Raw genomic sequence first — 22,523 nt, 5'->3', positions numbered from 1 at the left:
CTCAAAACATCTTATTCACACTGACCTTGCTGAACTATCTCAAAGATGCTTCTGCCAGTGTAAACACACAGATTGTTGCCTTTGAATTCCAGCAGTTTCTGTGGAACTACATGTCCTTCTTACAAGATACCGAGGTTCAAACCACAAAACTACGCATCATGGTGATGCAAAATGTTTCAGAAAATTCAAATACAGCAAGTCCAATTGCCATGACACCATGGGATTACAAGAAATCAAAAGAAAAATCGTTTTACATTGCATGGTGGCTGATGAAATGGATTGGATATGAACCTGTTTTCCCCTGTAATCCCAACTTGCAACCCAACACAACTTCACAATGTTGCCATGGCTATAGGGAATTACTTGTTAGCTGGCATGGTAACATGCAAGCATGCAAACAACTATCAAAACTGAAGGATTAAATAAAAATTTGCCAAACGGGTTTGGGATCTCAAAAACATGCCGTTTCGACAACCAGGACATATGCTACTTGAGAAACTTTAATGAATATTAGGGGTGAGGATAAGCCCTCCATAAAGTATAAGCCACTGAAGACAGACATACAACTTACCTTTCAACAATGGAGTCTCTGAACTGAAGCCAACAGGAACTCACTAAAGCTTATGCCCAAATGAGGGATTTACTAGAACATTTCCTGGATGTAGTAAAGCAGTAAAAAAGCATCAAAGTCTGTAGTCTCCCATGGTTTCTGCACATTGTTTACATATGCCCATAGGTTGTATAGCCACATCCTTGCGTAGTTTGTTGTGCAGGCAGCTCTGAACTTCAAGAAAGTGGTTTACAACGACCAAATGTTATTGAACTTAGGCCAGCTTGGGAATGGTGACAGTGTTGAATTCCAATTTATACACATCAATTAATGTTATACATGACAGTTAAGTCGCCAGCTTTCCAGATTTGTGACAGCATGAAAAACAGGCATTATTTCAATTGCCATCAAGAGTTGGCATAGCATCTCTCATCTCTTCGTAGCAAATAGCTCGACCCCGGACCACTCTTTACCAGGATATTGGTAGGTTCTACCATAGTGTCCCAAGTTCTCATGCTATCGCTGTGTACTCTTCTGTAGCGTGGGCTGAAGTCCAGAGAATCTCCTGGTCAATGATGCTTAGGGAATCATCATCCAGGCGCTTCCAAGTCTGGATCTGGTTAACACCAAGCCAGCCTCCTTGATCATCTTTCTCTAGAGACGCAAGCACTACTCTAGTCCTTCTTGACCACCCCGCAGATCCATATGCATGGTATCCTACACCACCAGCATAACAGAGATTTATCCCTAAGAGTTTCCCACAAAAATCATTCACATGATCATGACCCACAAAAACAGCCTTCACGTCTCCAGCTTCTAGCATAGTTGCAAAAAATCCTGAATTTACACTGGCTGAACAAACATCCTCCTGCTTTACACCAGTCATATTTGATGCATCTAATAAGTTAAATTCCGGCAAAGGCATATGAAAATATGTTAGGGCCGGGGCCGACTCCTTTTGTTCTGCAGGTTCGCTTTGATATGCAGCCTGAAAAAGCAAAAGCCAAACTCTCTCTCTCTCTCTCTCTCTCTCTCTCTCTCTCTCTCTCGTAATAAGGAATAGTATTAAAGAAACAATGTACAAAGGCCACTGGCCTACATAAACCTCAAGTAAGAAAGTGGGGCCACAAGGCCAACATGCTAGAGTGAAGAAGTACCCTCAACCCCTATAAAACAGATAGAGCCATCATGCAAATCAGCCTCATCCATGGAAGGGCTGAATTCTCTGTAATGACTTGTACCGATACCATAGAGGAAATCTGCCACATCAAAATTCCGCGCGCTCGTCCAATATGTCCTCGAATCCCAGACTGAGAGTCAAAGAGAGGCATTCTTGGTCATCCAAATATGCCAAAGACCTAACCATCTAAAAATATGATACAAATTCAGCGGATCCTCCTCAAGTGAAACATTAGGGATGCAACCAAATATCCATTGACATCGAGTAACACGAGAGCCTGTAATGGCCAGCCATATTCGAGAAATGAAGTCCCAAATCCGTCTCGCAATTGGGCAATACACAAACAAGTGCTGACAAGTTTCAAGATTTGTAGTACAAAAAAAACAATGACCAGAAGCTATCTTGCGATGTCGAAGCTGGTCCCCCAGAGGAAACCCACCCACCAAGACTCTCCAAATGAAAACCTTTCCTTGATACGAATCTTGGAATGCCAGCCCCTCATCAATGCATCTTTCCACCAGCTTGTACTGCGATGTAGTTTCCAAACTTTGTTAGCTTTCATTGAAACCCAGCTCTTATCTTTCACCAACATATGATAAATAACATTTGCCGAATGGGTGGTGAGATCCTGTGGTATCTTGAACATCCAATCTTACCATGGATACAAGGCATTTAAATCCGGAATGCTACCAAAAGAACTAACTTTCTCATGAATCAATGCCCATAAGCCACCATTGCAACCAAACATCCTGCAAAGCAGCACCCCCCATCCTTTTTGAAGTAGTAACATGCTCCCAAGAAATCCATGTCTGTCCACACTGATTTCCCTTCCTTCTTCCAAAGCATAAATCGAAGAGGTAGCAAAGGCCAAAATACGATACCATATTGATCATAATCACCTACACCACCTTTAAGCGAACATGTAATGGCCAACCCTGAGATTTCCAAAACACATACTTGTACTCAATCCTACCTGGCATCCAATCCAACAAGGCTCTTTGAGGAACATCAACCCCAATGGGATAGCCCAAGTGTCTAAAAATATTGCCATGGGGGATAATTTTACCCTGCCAGCCTAAATTAGCCAAATCCACCTCTGTGCAACTAAGAAGGGCTGATTTGTGCATATTAATACACAACCCTGAAGTGAGAGCAAATAACTTCCAGGCTTCCATAGTTTTATCAATATTTGATTTTTCAGCCCGAAGAAACATGAACGTGTCATCTGCAAAAGCCTGACCAACAAACTCTCTCCACTAGGCAGTCGCAAACCAACAATCTCTCGATCAACCGCCAACTTGTCAAGATAAAAAAGCATAGGGTGAGTGACAATACCAAACAAAAGTGGACTAAGCAGGCAACCTTGTCATAATGATTGAGTTAGCCCGATTGCTTCCGTCACTCCCCCATTAAGCATAATCCTTGCCACTCCCTGATTGATGATAATATATATAAGCTTAGACATGCGAGCACCAAAACCCATCGCTTGCATAAGATGTGATAAGAAGGACTAGCTAACATGGTCATAAGCCTTTTCCACATCCAATTGAACCATCACAACTTCCTGATGAGAAGCCTTAGCATGTTCTATCCCAATTTAGACGTTAAGAATATTATGCAAAATATTTCGGCCCTTAACGAAATCATTGACAAAGTGCCAAACAGTGAAAGAGAACTGAAGTTCACAAATACAAGATGCACAAGAACTGAAGGAAGAACATATACACCAAAAGGTGGTTACAAAGCTGGAGTAGGCAGCACGAGGCACACCGTGGGTACAGCCAGGATCCCAGAATCTGGGGAAAATGAGATGATACAACTGAGGGCAAAGCCCGTGCTTATACAGCACCGAGAGAGCCCAATCGGCCAGCATAAAGCAGGTCGACTAGAGCATAAAATGGAACATGCCAGAAAAAGGTACCAAAAATGTGGAAAAAATCCAAAAAAAATATATGGGAAACTTTCCCAGGCTGGGGGAGGTCCTCTAGAGGTGCAGAAATAGCAGGGAAGCACCCAAAACAATGGAGATGACCCCTCCAACACCTCCTCTTCAGTGGAGCTGAAGAGGACTAATATCGGCGCGTGGAAGCAATTGATCCAAAGTTGGTCTGGAAAGCCCCTTGGTGAACATGTCCACCACATTGTCCCTAGTAGGACAATACTCCAGTGTTAAGGTACCGAGCACCAAGTAGTCACAAACCATATGATAATGAACGGCAATGTGCTTGGACTTCGAATGGAAGACCGGGTTCCGTGCAAGAACCATGGTACTCTGACTGTCGGAGTAGACAACGGCAGGCATTTGAGGAGGGACATGAAGATGATCAAGCAGCTAATGAAGCCACAAAAGCTCTCACGATACTCTGCTTCTGTTGAAGAGCCGGCAAATTGTAGGCTACTTCTTCGTTTGCCAAGAAATGAGTCCGGCACCAAGTAAGTAACAATAGCCCATAGTAGACCTTCGGGTATCTGGATCACTTGCGCAGTCAGAATCTAAATATCCAACCAAATCAAGACTAGAGCCGTATGAAATCCCATGTGTCAAGGTGTCTTGTATATATCTGAGAACAAGAACAGCAGCCTGCCAATGAGAAGTATGTGGTGCTAAAAGAAACTCACTTAGGATACTAATGCTGTAAGCAAGATCAAGCCTAGTAATGGTGAGATGAATAAGCGAGCCAACAATGTACTAAGTAGGATCATGATAGGGTGGAGAGTCATTGTTTTTACTCAACTACTGATTTGGGTCCATAGGGCAAGATAAAGAGTGACAGTCCTTCATACCAAACCTCTCCAAAATCTGAGAAGCGTACTTTTGTTCAGAGAGAAATATCCCCTATGAGCACTGCCAGACCTCCATGCCAAGAAAGTAGTGAAGTAGACCAAGATTGGTCATCTCAAAAAGGTATGACTCAGAAGATCCATAATCATAGCAGTGCGGTCGGGGTCGGATCCAGTGAGAATGAGATCATCAACATACAAAATGATAATCACAATGTGATCCTCCTCTATCAAAACATAAAGGTTCTTGTCCGCAGGAGTTCTCTCAAAGGAATGAGATAGAAAGAAAGCATCGATATTTTGGTACCATGCCTTGGGAGCCTGCTTAAGGCCATAAAGAGATTTCCGCAAAAGATAAACATGGTCGTCGAAACCATCGCAGATGAAGCCAGGGGGTTGTTCAACATATATTTCCTCTTGAAATTCCCCGTTGAGAAAGGCGGACTTGACATCCATCTGAAAGATGGGCCAAGAGAAGTGAGCAGCAATGGCAAGAATAGTGCGAATGGTGGTATACCTCGCGGTGGGAGCATAAGTCTCTGAGAAGTCCTTGCCTTCCCTCTAGGCATAGCCCTTAGCTACCAAGCGAGCTTTATATTTGTCGAGTGAACCATCGGCAAGAAACTTCACTTTATAAGTCCATTTGACGCCGATAACCTTCTTATGAGAAGGGCGGGGAACAAGTTCCCATGTGTGATTTCTGTTAATGGCATCCGTTTTCGCCTCCATTGCAAGCTGCCACTTAGGAATTTGTAAGGCCTACTCTGGTGTAGAAGGCTCCGCATGATGCATCAAGGAAGTCATCAATGCAAAATTAACTGTAAGCATGCCAGCACTGTGAGGTTGTAATTGGCAGATCTCCTCAAATCCGGATGGAGCAATCCCAGACTGATAAATGGTCGGAGAAGGGACTTGAGATTCCCGCAATGTAGAGTGAAGCCACAGTAGAGGGAGAGAGGCACTCGGCGGAGAGGCGGAGGAGAGGTAAGAACCAATGGTGAGGGTGGAACCAAGGAAGGTGTTGATGAAGCTGCTGGTGATTCCGGAGATCTGGAAGTCTCCGGGGTTTCATCAAAGCGCACGTCCCGAGATAGTATAGTATAACTTCTCTTTGTTGGGATCCCAAAGCCGAAAGGCTTTGGAGTGTTCGCTGTAGTAGCAGACAAAGATCATTTTGGTGGATTTGGGGTCAAACTTCATCCGATGAGAATCGGGAACACGAACATGAACATGAACATCACATCCAAAGACATGGAAATGAGAAGCTAATGGCTTTCTCCCATAATATGCCTCCTCTAGAGTCTTCCCATCGACTGCCTTTGTGGGGAAATGGTTGATGATGTACACGGCAGTCGAACCAAAGATGACCAGCCTTGCCACAGTAGTGGCACTTCCTTTCCGTAGATTTGCCCTTTTCTTTTCCTTTATCTTTATCCTTGGAGCCTGAAGCAAACCCCTCCTTGCATTTGCCGCCGTTTTTATTACCTCCTTTGGGTTGCCACTTGGGCTTCCCTTTGGCTGAAAAAACCGACTCAGTAGGAGAAGAGTTAGAGATCTTCGTGAGATCTAGCCTGTCCTGAAGCATGCCAATCACAGCATCCAATGGGGGAAGAATAGAGCGAAAGGCAATGGTATCCTTAAAGGATTGATAAGATGGAGAAAGTTTGCCCAGTAACTCAATGACAAAGTCATCATCGGGAATTTGGACTCCCAAGATGGCTTGTTGTTGACAGATCTTCTTGAGTTCTTGCACTTTGGCCATGACATCGTCCGTCTCGCTAATCTTCAGCTCATTGCATTGAGCTTTTAAATGAAGTTTGCGGCTATAAGTGTTCCTCTGAAAACAAGTTGCAAGTGCATCCCATAATTCCTTAGAGGTTTGGGCAGCTTTATCCATACCGGAAAATTCCGAGAGAGATGGCTGCTTCAAGTTGTAGGAGATGACTGTGCGAGCCCGAAGATCCATGCTAGTCCAAGAATTTACAGTCTGTGGTGAGCTGGTTGCGGTGTCGGGCTTTGGAGTAGAAGCATCGACGAACCACCAAAGATCAAGACCCACCAGAAGGTTAAAGATAGCATCCTTCCACTCGAGATAATTGGAGCCATTAAATTTGGAGTCTTTCTCCAACTCGGAAATGGTGAAAGTAATTGAAGCCATCCTCTACGTGAAAACTCCTCCTTTAAGTTTCCTTTTAAAAAAACCTACTACTCTTAAAAGCGTGAGAAAATGCAGGATCTCAGGGGAGTCGACATACTCGTCTTTCATGCTATCTAAGTCTTTCCCCGTGATTTCGAGAATGGTAGACTCCTACACTGCCTAGATGCTGGCCTTTTGACTAAGAGCATCTGCAACTAGGTTATGCTTACCAAGGATGTACTCAATCATTCCTCCAAATTATTGGAAGAGCTGACTCCATCTGGCTTGCTGATCACACCACTGGGCACTTGGCATAGTTTGAAGCCACTTAAGTGCTTGGTGGTCTGTTTTGACTGTGAAAACCTGTCCATAAAGGAAAGGCTTCCAATGTTTGAGCGCTGCGATCACACCCAAAAGCTCTTTGTCATAAACCGAATAATTCTTTTCGGCGACATCCAACTTTCTACTGTAGTAGGCCACAGGTCTATTGTCCTACTGGAGAACTACATCTATGGCTACATTGCTTGCATCGGTAATGATCTCAAAAGGTTCATCCCAAGATGCTAACTTCAAAACAGGCGCTTTTGAGGTAGCTTTCTCGAGTGCATGGAATGCATCAAGTGCCTTGCTTGTGACTGAGACTTTTTGTCTACGAGTCTTCACCCCCTTAAGCAAGTCGGTGAGAGGTGCTACAAGGTTGGAAAACTGGTGAACATGGGTGCTGTAGGCTTGGCAAAGACCTAAGAAAGTACAGAGCTCTTGGGCGGTTTGAGGGATGTCCCAATCCAAGATCTCTTGAACCTTTGAGGGGTCCAATCAAACCCCATCGGAACCGATGATATAGCCCAAGTATTGAACCTCTTTAACGCCGAAGATAGACTTTTTGGCGTTTATGTAGAGCCCATTATCTCACAAAAGTTGCAAGACTTTCTCCACATCTTTCTCATGCTGCTCCGTAGTGGCTAAGAATACAAGTATGTCATCAAGAAAGATGAAGACACACTTACCAATGAGAACTGCGAAAATCCTGGACATCATTTTATTGAAGGTTGCGGGTGCACTGGTAAGCCCAAAAGGCATGATTACAAACTCGTAGTGACCACGCTCTGTCTGGAAAGCTGTTTTTGGAATGTCAGCTTCAAAAATGCGGACCCGCAGGTAACCACTCTTGAGGTCGATCTTAGTGAAAAATTTTGCATCATCTAAACGCTCCAAAATGTACTCAATCCTTGGCATAGGAAACTTATTCTTAATGGTGAGTTTATTCAATGCCCTGTAGTCTACACAAAGGCGTGCGGACTTGTCCTTCTTTTGGACAAATAGGATGGGTGCAACGAATGGTGATAAAGAAGGCCAAACGAATCCGGCTCGAAGGAGCTCAGATAACTGTCTTTCTAGCTCGCCCTCTAAAGTCTTGGAAAGACGCTAGGGGAACCTGCTAGGAGGTTTTGATCTAGGAACCAAATCGATATGGTAGTCCTCAGGACGTGATGGGGGGAGACTGGGCCGGAGATCGTCCCTAAGCATAATGTCCTAATGTCTAGACAAGAGGTCTGCTAACTGTGGGACTGAAGATGAGATAGGTGCTACCGATGAGGTAGAGGCTGTCTGAAACCGGCCTCTGGTAGAAACCAAAATGCGGTAGACTAGTAGTCACCCTTCCACTTGTAGTCCAGATATAAAAACAAATTTAATTGGAGCTAGAGTGCCCCAAATCTGAAATGAGAACGACACTTGTTGGCCCCAAACCTTGGCGTCCCTTTCGGTATTTCTTTATTCAAATTCAAAAAGATATAAAGCTGAGTACAACAAAACCAGCCAGGAGAATACACCTGTATGTCCAATCTGGCAGCCCACAAGACCTCTTAGCACAAAGGATTCACACACAGATCTGTGTCCCACAAAAGCAACACTCTGTGTTTCCCTCTAATCAGCCAAGACGATTCAGCAGGGCAGCCTTGAGCACACATCTGGCATATCCCACATGCAGCTGGAGATGCGCCGCCTTACTGTTCAGAACTGACAGGTCAACACCGGCATGTACTTGTCCGTACAGGTCAGCAACACCTGACTGAACCCGTCGGTACAAAACTGTACGGACTGTACTGCAGTTGCCTGAATCCGCCTGCTGTACCCGACTGTACCAGATGTACAGTTCTGTGCCTGCAATCAGTCGCCTGAATCAGCAGTCGTACAAACCGACTGTACCTGCTGTACGGTATCCCGTCTACTTCACCTGCACCACCAGCAATAGGGCAGCAGCCGCCTGTACCTGCAGCAGTCGTACACTGTACCTGCTGTCGTACAGATCTGTACGGGCAGTCTTCACAGAGCTGTACAGCCTGGCTGTACGGTCTGCTCTTCAAACTCTATGCAAAAACAACAACCACACCTCTATGCAGTAGTCGACCCACTTCTCCTCTTCTCCACGCTTGAAAACTTGCACGTTTTCCCAAAAAGCTAGAGAGAGAGAGAGATGAGAGGGGCGTGTAACTCCAAAAGTGGAGTGGCCTCTCTCCAAAATTGTCCTAGGGCCCCAACTTTAATATTTATTAAAGTTCCCTAGGGGCCACTAAGGCCTAGGGGCCACCCATGAATAAAACATTAAAATTCATTAATGTTCTAGTCCCCCTTCACACCTGCAGATGTCCACACATCATTCTCTTTGTCCGGGCACCCCAAATGTGAATCATTTAATATTTTTGCTCAGCAACCACCATGCCCACACTTGTGCTGTTCCATTTTCACAGGGTCATGACATACCCCCCTCTTGAAAAATGGCCAACGTCCTCGATTGCATTCTAGTGATGCAGCAAAATATCCAAAGTGAAATATACAGTATGGCAAGATCAGCATCCCAATCTCTCTAAGCCATGCACATGTAACATCATTCACTGCAAACCAATGGCGTAGTAGTAGTCCAAGTTGTATACCACTGTGAACCATACACAACCACAATATCCAATGTGACTAGTACACATATATCATAGAAGTCCCATAAACAGATGTACTGTCAGCCATCAGTACCTTCAGGTGAGATCAAAAACTGCACCAAGCGACCTCTAGATGTCATCTGAGCCTGTCTGTACCAAGGGAGTGGAGGTGCTACCCCCCTCTTGAGCATCAGGCAATGCTCCAGACCCATGCTCTGCTGAACCTAAATGAGCCACAACAAGAGTCGGCTCCAACTCAAAGGCATCGAGATGAAGCTGCAAAACTTGAGGTGAATCTGTTAAGTCACCTTCCTCCATCCACTTCGCATCCATCGGTGAATAGTTCTTGAACTTCACAAGATAGCGACGGGAAACTTTACCTCGTACCTTTCTTTCCTTATGTGCCAGTATCTGCTCTGGAATAAGAACCTCATCAAGTTCCTCAACTTCCGGCTGAGCCTCATCTGATACATCCTCAGGCACATCCCCACGGAAAGGTCTAAGGAGACTCAGTGAAAAGCATTGTGAATCCTCCAGTGATCTGGTAGCTTCAAGCGATAGGCCACCTCACCAATCTTTTCCAATACCTGAAAAGGCCCATAATAACGCATGCTCAACTTAGGGAATAAGCGCTCTTTACCCTTCATCTTCTTGAGTCTAGCCTTTTCAAAGCGCAAAAGAACCCAATCACCCAATGCAAACTCTAATGCACGTCTCTGACGGTCTGCCGCTTTCTTTTGCTTCTGCCGAGTTTTCTGGAATGGGTGGTACCTTCTTCCCTCCTTCCACAATCTCAAAAGGCGCCTTGCCCATCGAGGTATGAACGGTGTTGTTATATGCAAACTCCACCAAAGGAAGATACTTTTCCCATTGTTGCTTGTGCTCTGACACATAACACTTAAGAAGATCTAACACTGTAGACTTGGCCTCTTCCAATTGACCATCTGTTTGTGGATGAAATGAAGATGAAAACTTGAGAGTTGTACCCATGTTGTCAAACAACCCTCTCCAGAATAAACTCGTCATCCGTGGATCACGGTCACTAATGATAGACGTAGGCAAGCCATGATACTTGAAGATGTTCGCCATGAACAACTTCACCATATGATCCACTTTGATCGTCTTACGCATGGGAATGAAATGAGCCTACTTACTGAACCTGCATATGATAGTCCAAATGCCATCATTGCCCGTTTGTGTCCGTGGAAGATCAAATATAAAATCCATGGCAATGCTCTCCCAAGGTCTATCTGGAATAGGTAAAGGCTGTAATAACCCTGGTGTCTTTTGACGGTCAAACTTTACCTTCTGACATACGATGCATTGCCTAACAAAGGCATCAACATCTCTTCTCAAGGTTGGCCAATAAAAGAAAGTCTCCACTGCTTTTACCGTGGCGTCAATACCTCTATGACCTGCATACGATGGAGCATGACTTTCAATCATAACCTTGAGTCTCAATTGCCTGTTAACACACAGTCTACCATGCATCAACAAAAACCCATCTCTGAGAGTTTAGTGCTCATGCCGCTGACCCTCAGATATCTGATCATACAACCTTTCAAAGTCCTCATCATGGGCATACTGCTCTTTCATTTCATCAAGCTCATGATGATAAGCAAGTGAAACTGCTGAGACTTGTGGCTTGCGTGACAAAGCATCTGCCACAACATTCTTTTTGCCTTCCACATGCACAATCTGGAAGTGAAACATAGACAAAAAGTTTGCCCATCGCATATGCTTCTCTGAAAGCTTAGTTTGCGTGAGGAAATAACGCAAGGTCTGATGATCTGTCTGCACAGTGAAATCAGCCCCAAGCAAATAGTGTTTCCATGTAGAAAGAGCATGAATTACAGCCAACATCTCTTTCTCATAAACCTGTAAATACTTATCGGCATCTTGCAATATTCTACCCTCATAGGCTATCACATGTCCTTCCTGCATGAGAACTGCCCCAATGCTACTTCCACATGCATCACACTGGACAACAAAAGCCTTTCGGAGATCCGGTAATACCAATACTGGATCCGAAGTAAGCTTTTCTTTAAGCTTTTTGAAGGCTGTAATTTCCCGATCAGCCCATCTAAACGGAGTTGCCTTCTTTGTTAAGGCATGAAGAGGCGAAGCAATTTCAGCAAAATACCGTATGTACCGCCTGTAATAGGAACACATTCCCAAAAAGCTGCGTACATCATGCACGGTCCTCAAATCTGGCTAATTAAGAATTGCTTCCACCTTCGCTGGATCAATACGGACTCCATGCTTAGACACAATATGCCCCAAGAAGTGTATCTCTTGCAAGAAAAACTCACTCTTCTTGCCATTAATAACCAGCCTATGGTTCCGGAGTTCTGCAAACACAATGGCCAAATGCCTTCTATGCTCTTCCTCAGTTTGTGAATGCACAATCATATCATCAAAGAATGTGCCCACAAACGCTCTATGAGGCCTGAAAATCCTCTCCATCATTCTGTTAAATGTGGCAGGTGCATTTGTCAAACCAAAGGGCATAACCAAAAACTCATACAACCCAAACATGGTTCGAAATGCTGTCTTATGCACATCCTCGGGTCTAATATGTATCTGATGATACCCGCTTTTCAAGTCAATCCGACTAAAGATTGTGGAGCCTTGTAAGCGGTCCAAAATGTCATCGATCCTCGGAATGGGGAATCGATTCTTGATGGTATTCTTGTTCAGGGCCCTGTAATCAATACACATGCGCCAAGAACCATCCTTCTTTTGCACTAGGAGTACAGGTGAGCAAAAGGATGATGAGCTAGGCTGTATCAACCCTTTATTCAACAGCTCCTGTACCTGACTCATAATTTCTTCTTGTTGGGCTCCACTAACACGGTACGGCGGTCTATTTGGTGGAGTACTACCAGGAATTAGATCAATGGCATGATCTTCTGGCCTTTCCGAAGGAAGTTCCCCTGGTAATGACTCGGAAAAACAATCTTGGAACCCACATAAGAAATCAGTCCTGTCCTTATCTAACATAGACAAATTAGACTTAGACTCATCATCTTTTTCATCCTTTACATAAATCAAGTACGCGGAAAGATGCTTTTTCATTACTGATAAAATTGCCGAAGCAGATACAATAGGAACAGATTCCCCTTTAAGTTTTATATCCAAAATATGTTCTTTCCCTCTATGAGTCAAAGTGATCTTCCTATTGTATGTATCCACCACCGCATGTACTCTGTGGCACCATGGCATTCCCAACAAAACATCACATCCATCAAGTGGCATGATGAAAAACTCTTCGCTGTCCACATAACCCTGCAAATGAAGCTTCAATAATAGGAGTGACGGGTTCAGCATACCCTGGACAAGCCATGTTAGCCTCATATAACGGCCCCATCTCCTCTGCACGAATCCCCAATCGGCCAGCCAAATCCGGTGAAATAAAGTTGGTTGTAGCACCTGTATCAAAGAATATCAAGGCATTTTGATCTCTCACGTTGCCCCATGCCCTGCACAACTCAGTCTCTTCACCAACTGGCTGTTACCCAACAAGATCAGGAACTAACCCTGCAGAAGGTTTTGGTTTCTTTGACTTGGGCTCTCCTTTATTGTCAGAGTCCTTTTGGGACTTTCTCTTGGGACAATTAAAAGACATATGTCCCTCTTCTGTACAGTAGAAACATTTCCGAGCATCCCTCAAAGCCTGTCTCTCCTCAGGAGTTCTCTTGGGCATTGGCAACTTCTTATACCTCGTCTCTGTAGACCCTTTAGCATCACGCAAAGCATGGCATGCCCAGACTTTTCAGATTTCTTGCTCAAGTTCTTACTGCCTTTAAATCCAGATGAGACTCCAGTGAGTAACGCATTAGCTGTCATAGCATTCTCTATCATCTGTGACATGTTTGTTACTCGAGTCTTGATGCAATAATCACGCACTTCCTTGGGCAGCCCACAACAATATTTCTCTACCTGCTCAGACAAAGGCATTGCACGGTAAGAAGTAACTGGGAGTAAAGCTTCCCAAAACTTCTTATTGTAATCTTCCAAATTTTCACATTTTGATGCATCCAACTTGTGCCATGCGGTCATTACATCCACCTCAAATGTAGATGTGAGCCATACGGAAAAGAACACCTGTTTAAATTGTACCCAAGTAGATGGTGCTATGCCCTGCAGAAGAAGAGCAGACCACCACTGCAATGCATTGCCTTTGAGAAAAGTCGCAGCTTTTCTCACCTTTGAGGACTCCGTGTAATTACCACCAGAAAAAGCAGCATCAAACTGCTGTAAAAAGGTAAGTGCTTTTAATTTATCTTTGGCTTCACTGAATGTATCAAATTTCACAGCAGCTCCCCCTTCCTTATAATCCTTCGCCTTACCCATAGGCGTTAGATTATCGTAAGGAAGTGGCTTCACAAGATTGCTACCCCCAGTATTCATGCCCATCATAGGGTCAACATTACCAATTCCCACACCTGGCATCCCATACATTCCAGCCATGTTTCCAAACATACCATTATGCATACCGGGCTGCATGTCCCCATACATATTTGCTTGCATTGCAGGTTGCATGCCCTCGAACATGTTTCCTTGCATTCCGGACTGCATACCACCATACATATTCCCGTGCATTCCAGGCTGAAAATTTGCTCCAAAAGTCCCTGGCATACCCATGCCTCCCTGAGGATAACCCCCAGTCATGGATTGGAACACAGAGCCACCACCAAAATAACCTGGATGCATAGACTGCTGAGGAATGGATGGCTGTCCAAAGAAGGAACTCTGAGAGTTAGCACCAAAAGCATGCTGCATGTTCGGAAACTGTCCAAAAGATGGATCCTGTGGGAAGGCACCACTATGACCCTGAGGAAGGTTCTTAGAACGCACCTTCCTCTTCTTCTTCAGGCTCTGTACGGGATCTCATAAATTCAGCAAACTTCTCACTTTGTGTGAGCTGCATAAACACATCCATAACACCAGCCAAACGATTTTTAAACTGAGCATCATCTTCCTCTTTACTAGGCATATCTTCTGGCTGTGTTACATCCTCATATTGCTCATCATCTACAGCCTGTTCTCCTGCAAGAATATCCTCAGATTCATTTCTCTCAGGAGAGGTCTCTTGCTCTTCCTCTTCTTGATAAAAATATTCGTCTTCTGTATCAGACATGTTGCTGAATTTTTCAGCGATGACTTTCCTCGAGTCAACCACGAGCTCACCCCCTTAAGAAAGTTGATGATGGGTCCCGCGGACGGAACCTTGAAACCGGCCTCTGGTAGAAACCAAAGTGCGGTAGACTAGCAGTCACCCTTCCACTTGTAGTCCAGATATAAAAACAAATTTAATTGGAGCTAGAGTGCCCCAAATCTGAAATGAGAACGACACCTGTTGGCCCCAAACCTTGGCGCCCCTTTCGGTATTTCTTTATTCAAATTCAAAAAGATGTAAAGCTGAGTACAACAAAACCAGCCAGGAGAATACACCTGTATGTCCAATCTGGCAGCCCACAAGACCTCTTAGCACAGAGGATTCACACACAGATCTGTGTCCCACAAAAGCAACACTCTGTGTTTCCCTCTGATCAACCAAGACGATTCAGCAGGGCAGCCTTGAGCACACATCTGGCATATCCCATATACATAGTTCCACAACTCAACACAAACATACATCCACTGTCCAATCTCTGTTTCCACCCTTTCAATCTGCCATACCCCTCCTCTCACAAGGGGCCAGATAGCACAACTCTGCAGCAGACATAAGCCAATGGAAAGAAAGAAAAATGGACAAGTTCAGAGCTTACCAAATCAGCACGTGGTTCTGCACTCGTGAGGCCAATCGTACCAGTTTGTACTTGCAAGAAACTGTCTGTACTTTCCTCCTTGCAACCACTCGACTGATGGACCAAATATGCTCTGATAAAATCCACATGCAGCTGGAGATGCGCCGCCTTACTGTTCAGAACTGACAGGTCAACACCGGCCTGTACTTGTCCGAGGTCAGCAACACCTGACTGAACCTGTCCATACAGAACTGTACTGCAATTGCCTGAATCCGCCTGCTGTACCCGACTGTACCAGCTGTACAGTTCTGCGCCTGCAATCAATCGCCTGAATCAGCTGTCGTACAGCCGACTGTACCTGCTGTACGGTATCCCGTCTACTTCACCTGCACCAGCCAGCAATAGGGCAGCAGCCGCCTGTACCAAAGCCGCTTGTACCTGCAGCAGTCGTACACTGTACCTGCTGTCGTACAGATCTGTACGGGCACTCTTCACAGAGCTGTACGGCCTGGCTGTACGGTCTGCTCTTCAAACTCTATGCAAAAACAACAACCACACCTCTATGCAGCAGTCGACCCACTTCTCCTCTTCTCCACGCTTGAAAACTTGCACGTTTTCCCAAAAAGCTAGAGAGAGAGAGATGAGAGAGGCATGTAACTCCAAAAGTGGAGTGGCCTCTCTCCAAAATTGTCCTAGGGCCCCAACTTTAATATTTATTAAAGTTCCCTAGGGGCCACTAAGGCCTAGGGGCCACCCATGAATAAAACATTAAAATTCATTAATTTTCTGGTCCCCCTTCACACCTGCAGATGTCCACACATCATTCTCTTTGTCCGGGCACCCCAAATGTGAATCATTTAATATTTTTGCTCAGCAATCACCATGCCCACACTTGTGCTGTTCCATTTTCACAAGGTCATGACACTGTCCGAGCACGAACATAAAGTAGTGCCCCTTGCGCTCCCTTGCGGATAGCTCGTCAGGCCTGGAGGTGCGAAATCAATGGGATGCCAAGAATGCTTCTATCCCCACGAATCATGACGGACTCAAGAAAACCTTTACAGATAGTAAAAGTGTCTTGCCCCCAATCGGGAATAGGCTCCAGAAGAGGCGAGACAATGAAATCTCGTTGGAATCAGGCTTTTTGAACTTCAAAGGCAAATTGTTGTTCCACATCCAAATGATATGGGTGCGGAGACCAGGTGTGAACCCGTCCACATCCAAATGATATGGCACTAATGTGCAGCTCATCTTCTTAGCCAGCTGGGGACAGATGGCGTTCTTAGAACTGCCCATGTCGAATAGAACTACAAACTGTCGGCCCACTCTCGCCTCGTGCTTAGCATCAAATACCACGGATGGCATAGGATGCATAGAAGGTAAAAGCTGAACTGCATTTGTGGTAGTAGGCGGGACTGGAGGAGCAGGAGATGCTATGGCAACTGTGGCAGAAGGTGCTTTGGAGACTTGCTCCGCTTGCCATTTGTGGCAATCCTTCTTACCATGCCCGATGGTATGACAGAAAAAACATCTGTTTTCTAACTGGTATTTCCTCTGGAGGAAGATAACCTCCAGTGATGCCTACTTTAGCCTTTTCCTCATGGGTTTTCTTAGGCTTGGATTCCTTATCCTTCTTAGCCCCTGAACTAGAGCTATTATTGTCGTCCTTCTTAGCATCTTCAGAAGATGCATTACCTTTCCCTAGCTGCGCAGCAGATTGCTACTGTTGGGGTTCGGTACTAGACTGTGATGACTGCTTAAGCTTGCCTCCGTTCATCTTCATTTCTTCATTTTGAGCCAGAGTCAAAGCCCGGTCATATGTACTGGGTTCAAAGTTACGAACTGTGAACTCGATATTAGGATCTAATTCACTAATGAATTGATCCATCTTAACCTGCTTAGATAACCCTAAATGTTGTGCTAAAGTTATAACCTTTCCGGAAAACTGAAGCACAGGTACGCGTTCTGTCTAAGTCCATAGAATTCATCTGCCAGGCTGGTCATATACTGGGGAGGGAGAAATCTAGTCTTTAGGTCATGAACAAATGTATCCCGGCTAAAAGCTGTGACACCTGTGGTATGGTCTATATGAAGACTAGACCAATGCTGCCACCAAGTGACTGCCTCACCCGTAAGGTGGGAAGCCACTACGTGGACTCTATCCTGTGGATCTGTAATCCTAGCTAAAGGAAAATCAGTAGTAAATTGATGAATGAACTGATTAACTGCTAAATGATCACACTTACCATCATACTTACTAAAATTTGGTTGAGTTCAAATGACGTTAGTCAATGTCACGGGCTGCTGGCTGGTGGCACCTATGGCTGGGAAGACTGAAGAGAGGTGCTGATATCTTAGATACATGGCCTTCTTTTCCCTTTGGTGCTTGAGTAACATACGTTCTCGATCGAGCTCTCCTTGGTGCTCTCGAGCGGCGAGTTCAGCCTGACGCCGGTCTTCTTCGATCCTGCGTTGGGCTTCCTCATAATCCCGTCTATTTGCTTTTCCTTGTTGCTTTCTTGCTTCAGCTTCACCTTTTTCTTCTCTCCGTCGGACCTTGTCTTCTCTTCTTTGTTGTTCCATCTGAAAGAAGAGGGAGATGTAGTCGGGGGTTGCTGGAGAAGGAGGAGATAGTGTTGTTGTTGCCTCCAAGAGTTGGAGACGCTCCATAAGAAGCTGATTCTGAGCTCTCAGTAGAGCTATGGTATTGCGGTAGTCGGAAGAGCAAGGTCTCCTTCGGGGGAGACGTCTTCCAGCTGATATGTACTCTCCTCTGTAGACATGATGCTGAAGTAGGTGGTCGTGCCGGAACGCAATCTGACCATCCAAGGATGCCCTCACACTAGGATGCGGTGTGTGTGGACAAGCTGATACCAATGTAACATGCAGCGGAAGTATTCGTAATTAAGAATCCTGTCACACAAGTCTCACACCGCCTCCTGTATCCTGAGTTTCACGAGTTTAGCAATCCACTTTTATGACTTCAAACTTTAAGAGCTTTAGAGAGAGAGAGAGAGAGAGAGAGAGAGAGAGAGAGAGAGAGAAATGAAATGATATATTAACGTCTTCAAAAGGCCAAAATGACCTATGAGACCAAAAAGGTTACAACAATTGGTGGATCTGATACAATGTCTGTGTAAGAAAAGCTAAAAACAACTAACTGAAACTGAAATAACTGTGAGGAAAAGTACGGTACTAGGAGCTCCTAATGGATAACATCTGGGAGGAAAACTCTAGCAACAAAGGTAAGCATCATACACATCACTATCCAAAGATGTCTCTCATCGGTCGATGGCGGATATCCTCAATGTCCTCCATGGTGAGTACTCTGACTGGACATCTCCCATGCCGTGCTAGTATGGTCCTGATCCTCTGTTGTAGTCTCCGCCGGTGTCGAGATGGGCCTCTCATCTTGGGGCGCCTGGACCGCCCCAGCTCTATAGCCCGATCAATCAGTGTACCTCTAGTGCGGCTATACTCTGGGGCTAGCTGCAATGCCTGCTGGCCTGATTGCTCAATCTCTGGTCGAAAGAAGTCTGTAATCTGCCTCTGTAGGTGTGTCTCCCTCTCTGATCCCGTCCCTCTCAAGAGACCCTCTCTATGTCTACGAAGCTCCAGCAAGTATAATCCGAGGCATCTCTGATCCTGGTATCTCATGACTCTAGAAAGTGGTCCGAAACCCTCTCTAAACAGGCAGTGAAAACGGCCTCGTATCTCATAATATACTGGACAGTGACATATGTAATGTGACGCTGTCTCTGGCTCCATCTGGCATAGCTGACAAATCCTGGCCTCAGCTGGTACTCCTCTGAATCTGCCAGTCTCAATCTCTAGCTGGTGTGAGGATGTGCACATCTGACCAATAACACACCGTACCCCATGAGAAAGATGAGTATCCATGTAGCTGGGTCTAATCACAAACCCATCCTGCGTCGTGAGCTGGAGAAGATGATCCCTATAGAAAGCCATCTTCGTACCAAGCTCCTGTGTCGGCTGTATCCATGTCCTCCTAGTGTCCAGCTGAATCAAGTCCTGCCTGATAAGTCTGGTAATCTCTGCCCGTGTGAGAGAGAGGGAGGGTGCATCCAGGGAGTACTGAAATGGAGGTAGCCTTTCCATACTAAAGCCATGCAACTGGAACCAAGCTGTCATCTGTGCATACCAACATGATCCGTCTCCCTGTGATGCCAACTGTCGTGAAGACTCCAGGGCTAAGCGAGCATATCTGTCTCTAGGGAGAGCCCAAGTGCTATGTATAAAGGAGACTGATCGAGTGAGTGCCTCTACCACCAATGGGGGGGCAGCCATCTCTGCACGGATAATATCATGTGGTACGGAGGCCTTGGCCCTAATCATCCGGGAAATCATAGAAACCAAGGGCCTCTCCATATGTCTCCATCCATCAGTGCTACCTGCTCGGCTGTGGTGATCCACTGAGGGTCCCCATATCTCCACTCCATACAGCATGGCTGAAGTGACCAAAGTGTCAAAGAGCCAGAGCTTTGTTCGAGGTTCGTGAAACTGAACCTACGAACACATCCTCTCTAGTCTCCCCAATGCTGCATAAGCTCTGGTCAATCTGGTCTCCGCTGCTCTTCTCAAGGAAAATAGTGGGCCACTGAAAACCACACCAAGGTAAGTATATGCATCTGTATACTCCACTGTCTCCTGACCATATGTAAAGGTGGGTACTGACCTCCTAACCCACTGTGCTGTGGTGTTAAACACCATCACCTTGGTTTTACCAAGGTTAACAGACAATCCACTGTCCTGTGCAAATGTGTACAATGCATCCAAATGACGCTGCATCCCCTCTCGAGAATCTGAGATCAGCACAATATCATCAGCATACAATAACAGCGGAATCCGCTAGCTGTGCTCCTCTGTCACCCTCCCGCTCTACATAGTCTGAAACCTCATCCACGTACATCCCAAATAAGGTGGGAGAAAGGGGGCAGCCCTGTTTCACTCCAATAGTGGAGTGAACCATCTCAGATATACCCTGAGTAGTACGTACCTGTCCCACAACTGTCCTGTATAAAGCCATGATTCCCCAAATCAGCTCTGTGGGCACTCCCATCTCCTGTAGTCTGCGCATCAATCTGGCTCTCGGTACTGTGTCAAAGGCTTTGCGGAAATCCACAAAGCAACAATAAATCCTCCTGCCATATAATCTGCCCTCCTCAATAATAGCTCTGAGTGTCAAGATATGGTCAAGAGTGGAGAAACCTCTCCTGAACCCTGCCTGCCCTGATGCACGTATGCCCTCTCTCTTTGCCCATCTACTCAACTCCTGCTCAAGAACAGATGCATATAATCTAGCCAATGTGTGACCAATCATGATGGTACGATAATTCCCAGGAAGCATGGGATCCCCTGACTTGAAGATAGAGAGAGAGAGAGAGATAAACTGTACACCATATGGGGTCCCAAATTACCCACTGAAGGGTCCCCTATCCCGTCACCGGAATAGTATTTGCTTTATTACTTTGAAGAGACTGACTTTGGACTGACGATAAACCAAACGCAAGACCTCGGAGGACCAAGAGTCGGGCTGAACTGTACACGGCTGTAGAAGCACCAATGATGACCAATCTCAAGCCTATGCACTCTTCCCAATGGAATGAGGGAAGGCTGTAAATCTGAGGCTGAGGTATGGGCTGATTGGGACTGTTTCTAGGCTGTGAATGAATGCTGAAATGAATATGAATGCTGAGTTTTACCTTCACCAAAGTGCTATAGCAAAACGATGAAGATATGTATCCTGAAAACTGTATGTGTGTTGAAAACGCGAGGTACTGAAGAGCTTCTATGCTGCATTTTGATGATGGATGATTGAATGCTTCATGCGTTGATGCTCCTTGTGTTGTGGACTGAAAACGCTGGAGGCTGAGATGATCTAGGAATGAATGATCAATCGCTTATGCTCCTTGTGCTGAAGGCTCCACGTTTGATGGCTGATTTATGATGAGATGATTAGAATGAGTGCTATGGAATGTTATTTATATGCACAAGTGCTGGTCGGCTGGCATTTAATGCTGGCTGACTGTAACATAAAGTGCTACACGACTTGTTCATGTCAAATAATGATATTTAAATGCTGTAAAATATGGAAAAATGCCAAATAAATGCTAATAAATATCCTAAGGATACCGGATGCTATTTCAAGGCTCCTGCAATGATCTATGTGCAATGGATGAATGATATGCAATATGCACAGTGCTTTCTAATGCAAACCCTAAGGTTTCTACTAACTCTAAATGCATGAATGAATCTCTTCAAGTGGGTTAAGGGACTTGACTGACTGATTGACTCACTATGGCTGAGGAATGACCTGCGTAGCTCGTGCTTGACATATCCTAGACTAAGGATTACAATGGGATCACGGCGTACGACAATTATCATCCTAAGGGTACTAATTCTATACAATGTTACACTGATGATGATGAGCCATCTTGTCACCATGCACTACAATGCAGAGTGTATGTGACAAATAGAGAATACCTCGGGCCCCTCTGGTAGTTCCCTCTCGTGCTCCTCTACCTTACCCTTTTCTTCTTGAAACTAATCTACCCTCTCAACTAAGGCCCCTTACTCTCGCAAGTAATCTAGACAGCTTGGAGCCATTCATATTACTTGTCCAATTGTTACTAACAACTTAAGATTTTTTAACTGTTCCCAAACCTCCCTTGTCTGGTCTACCTTTTTTGGCTCAACTCTACCCTCTTCTATGTCTTTTCCTGGAGAACTTTGGTGTGGACTGCCTTCTTTTGATGGACTGTCACTGCTCAGTATTCTGTTTGTTTTGATTAGTTTTGAGTGCCATTCTTTTGCTTGTACCCTTGGACTCCTTTGGTCCTTTGGAATTGATCTTTCTGTTGGCTTTTTTATTGATTCTTGAATTTTTCCTTCTCGGGCTTTCATTGTCCTGCCATTTCTAGTTAACATTGTTTGCTTTTTCATTCTCTGCCCATTCTCCTGGCAATTCTCCCTTCAATTCTTGTTTTTCACTCTTTATTTCTACCTTCAGTTTTCCAAGCTTGATCAATCTTCTCTTTTCTTTGTTTTCTTCGTCAGCATCCTTTTTCTATATTTGGACCCTTTCCAAGGTTAAAAAGGGATATTTCTGTTAGCAGTCATTTCCTATCTGTACACTATGTCAAGGCCTCTCTTGTGGGTGTGCCCGCCC

General features: G+C 45.0%; 1 protein-coding gene across 2 annotated transcripts in view; it reads right to left on the bottom strand.

Moving 5' to 3' along the window:
• Positions 1–492: 492 nt before the first annotated feature.
• The window catches only part of LOC147612150 (putative inactive purple acid phosphatase 29), a 26,222-nt gene continuing 4,191 nt past the window's right edge, over positions 493–22,523 (bottom strand). Inside the window, exon 4 of one of the 2 annotated variants that reach the window (XM_086784015.1) lies at positions 493–1,538. In XM_086784015.1, coding sequence (XP_086640141.1) covers positions 1,062–1,538 — 477 coding nt within the window. In that variant the 3' untranslated portion in view covers positions 493–1,061. Of the gene's footprint in view, positions 1,539–1,597; positions 2,258–22,523 lie in introns of those variants that run through there. The other variant, XM_086784016.1, reaches the window with a different exon arrangement.

The sequence above is a fragment of the Cibotium barometz genome, chromosome 46 (assembly GCF_041138505.1).
Source record: "Cibotium barometz isolate CiBa-2024 chromosome 46, ASM4113850v1, whole genome shotgun sequence".
In the NCBI taxonomy this organism is placed as follows: Eukaryota; Viridiplantae; Streptophyta; class Polypodiopsida; order Cyatheales; family Cibotiaceae; genus Cibotium; species Cibotium barometz.
Note: the sequence above shows the minus strand (reverse complement) of the source record. Positions and strands in the feature narration are given on the sequence as shown.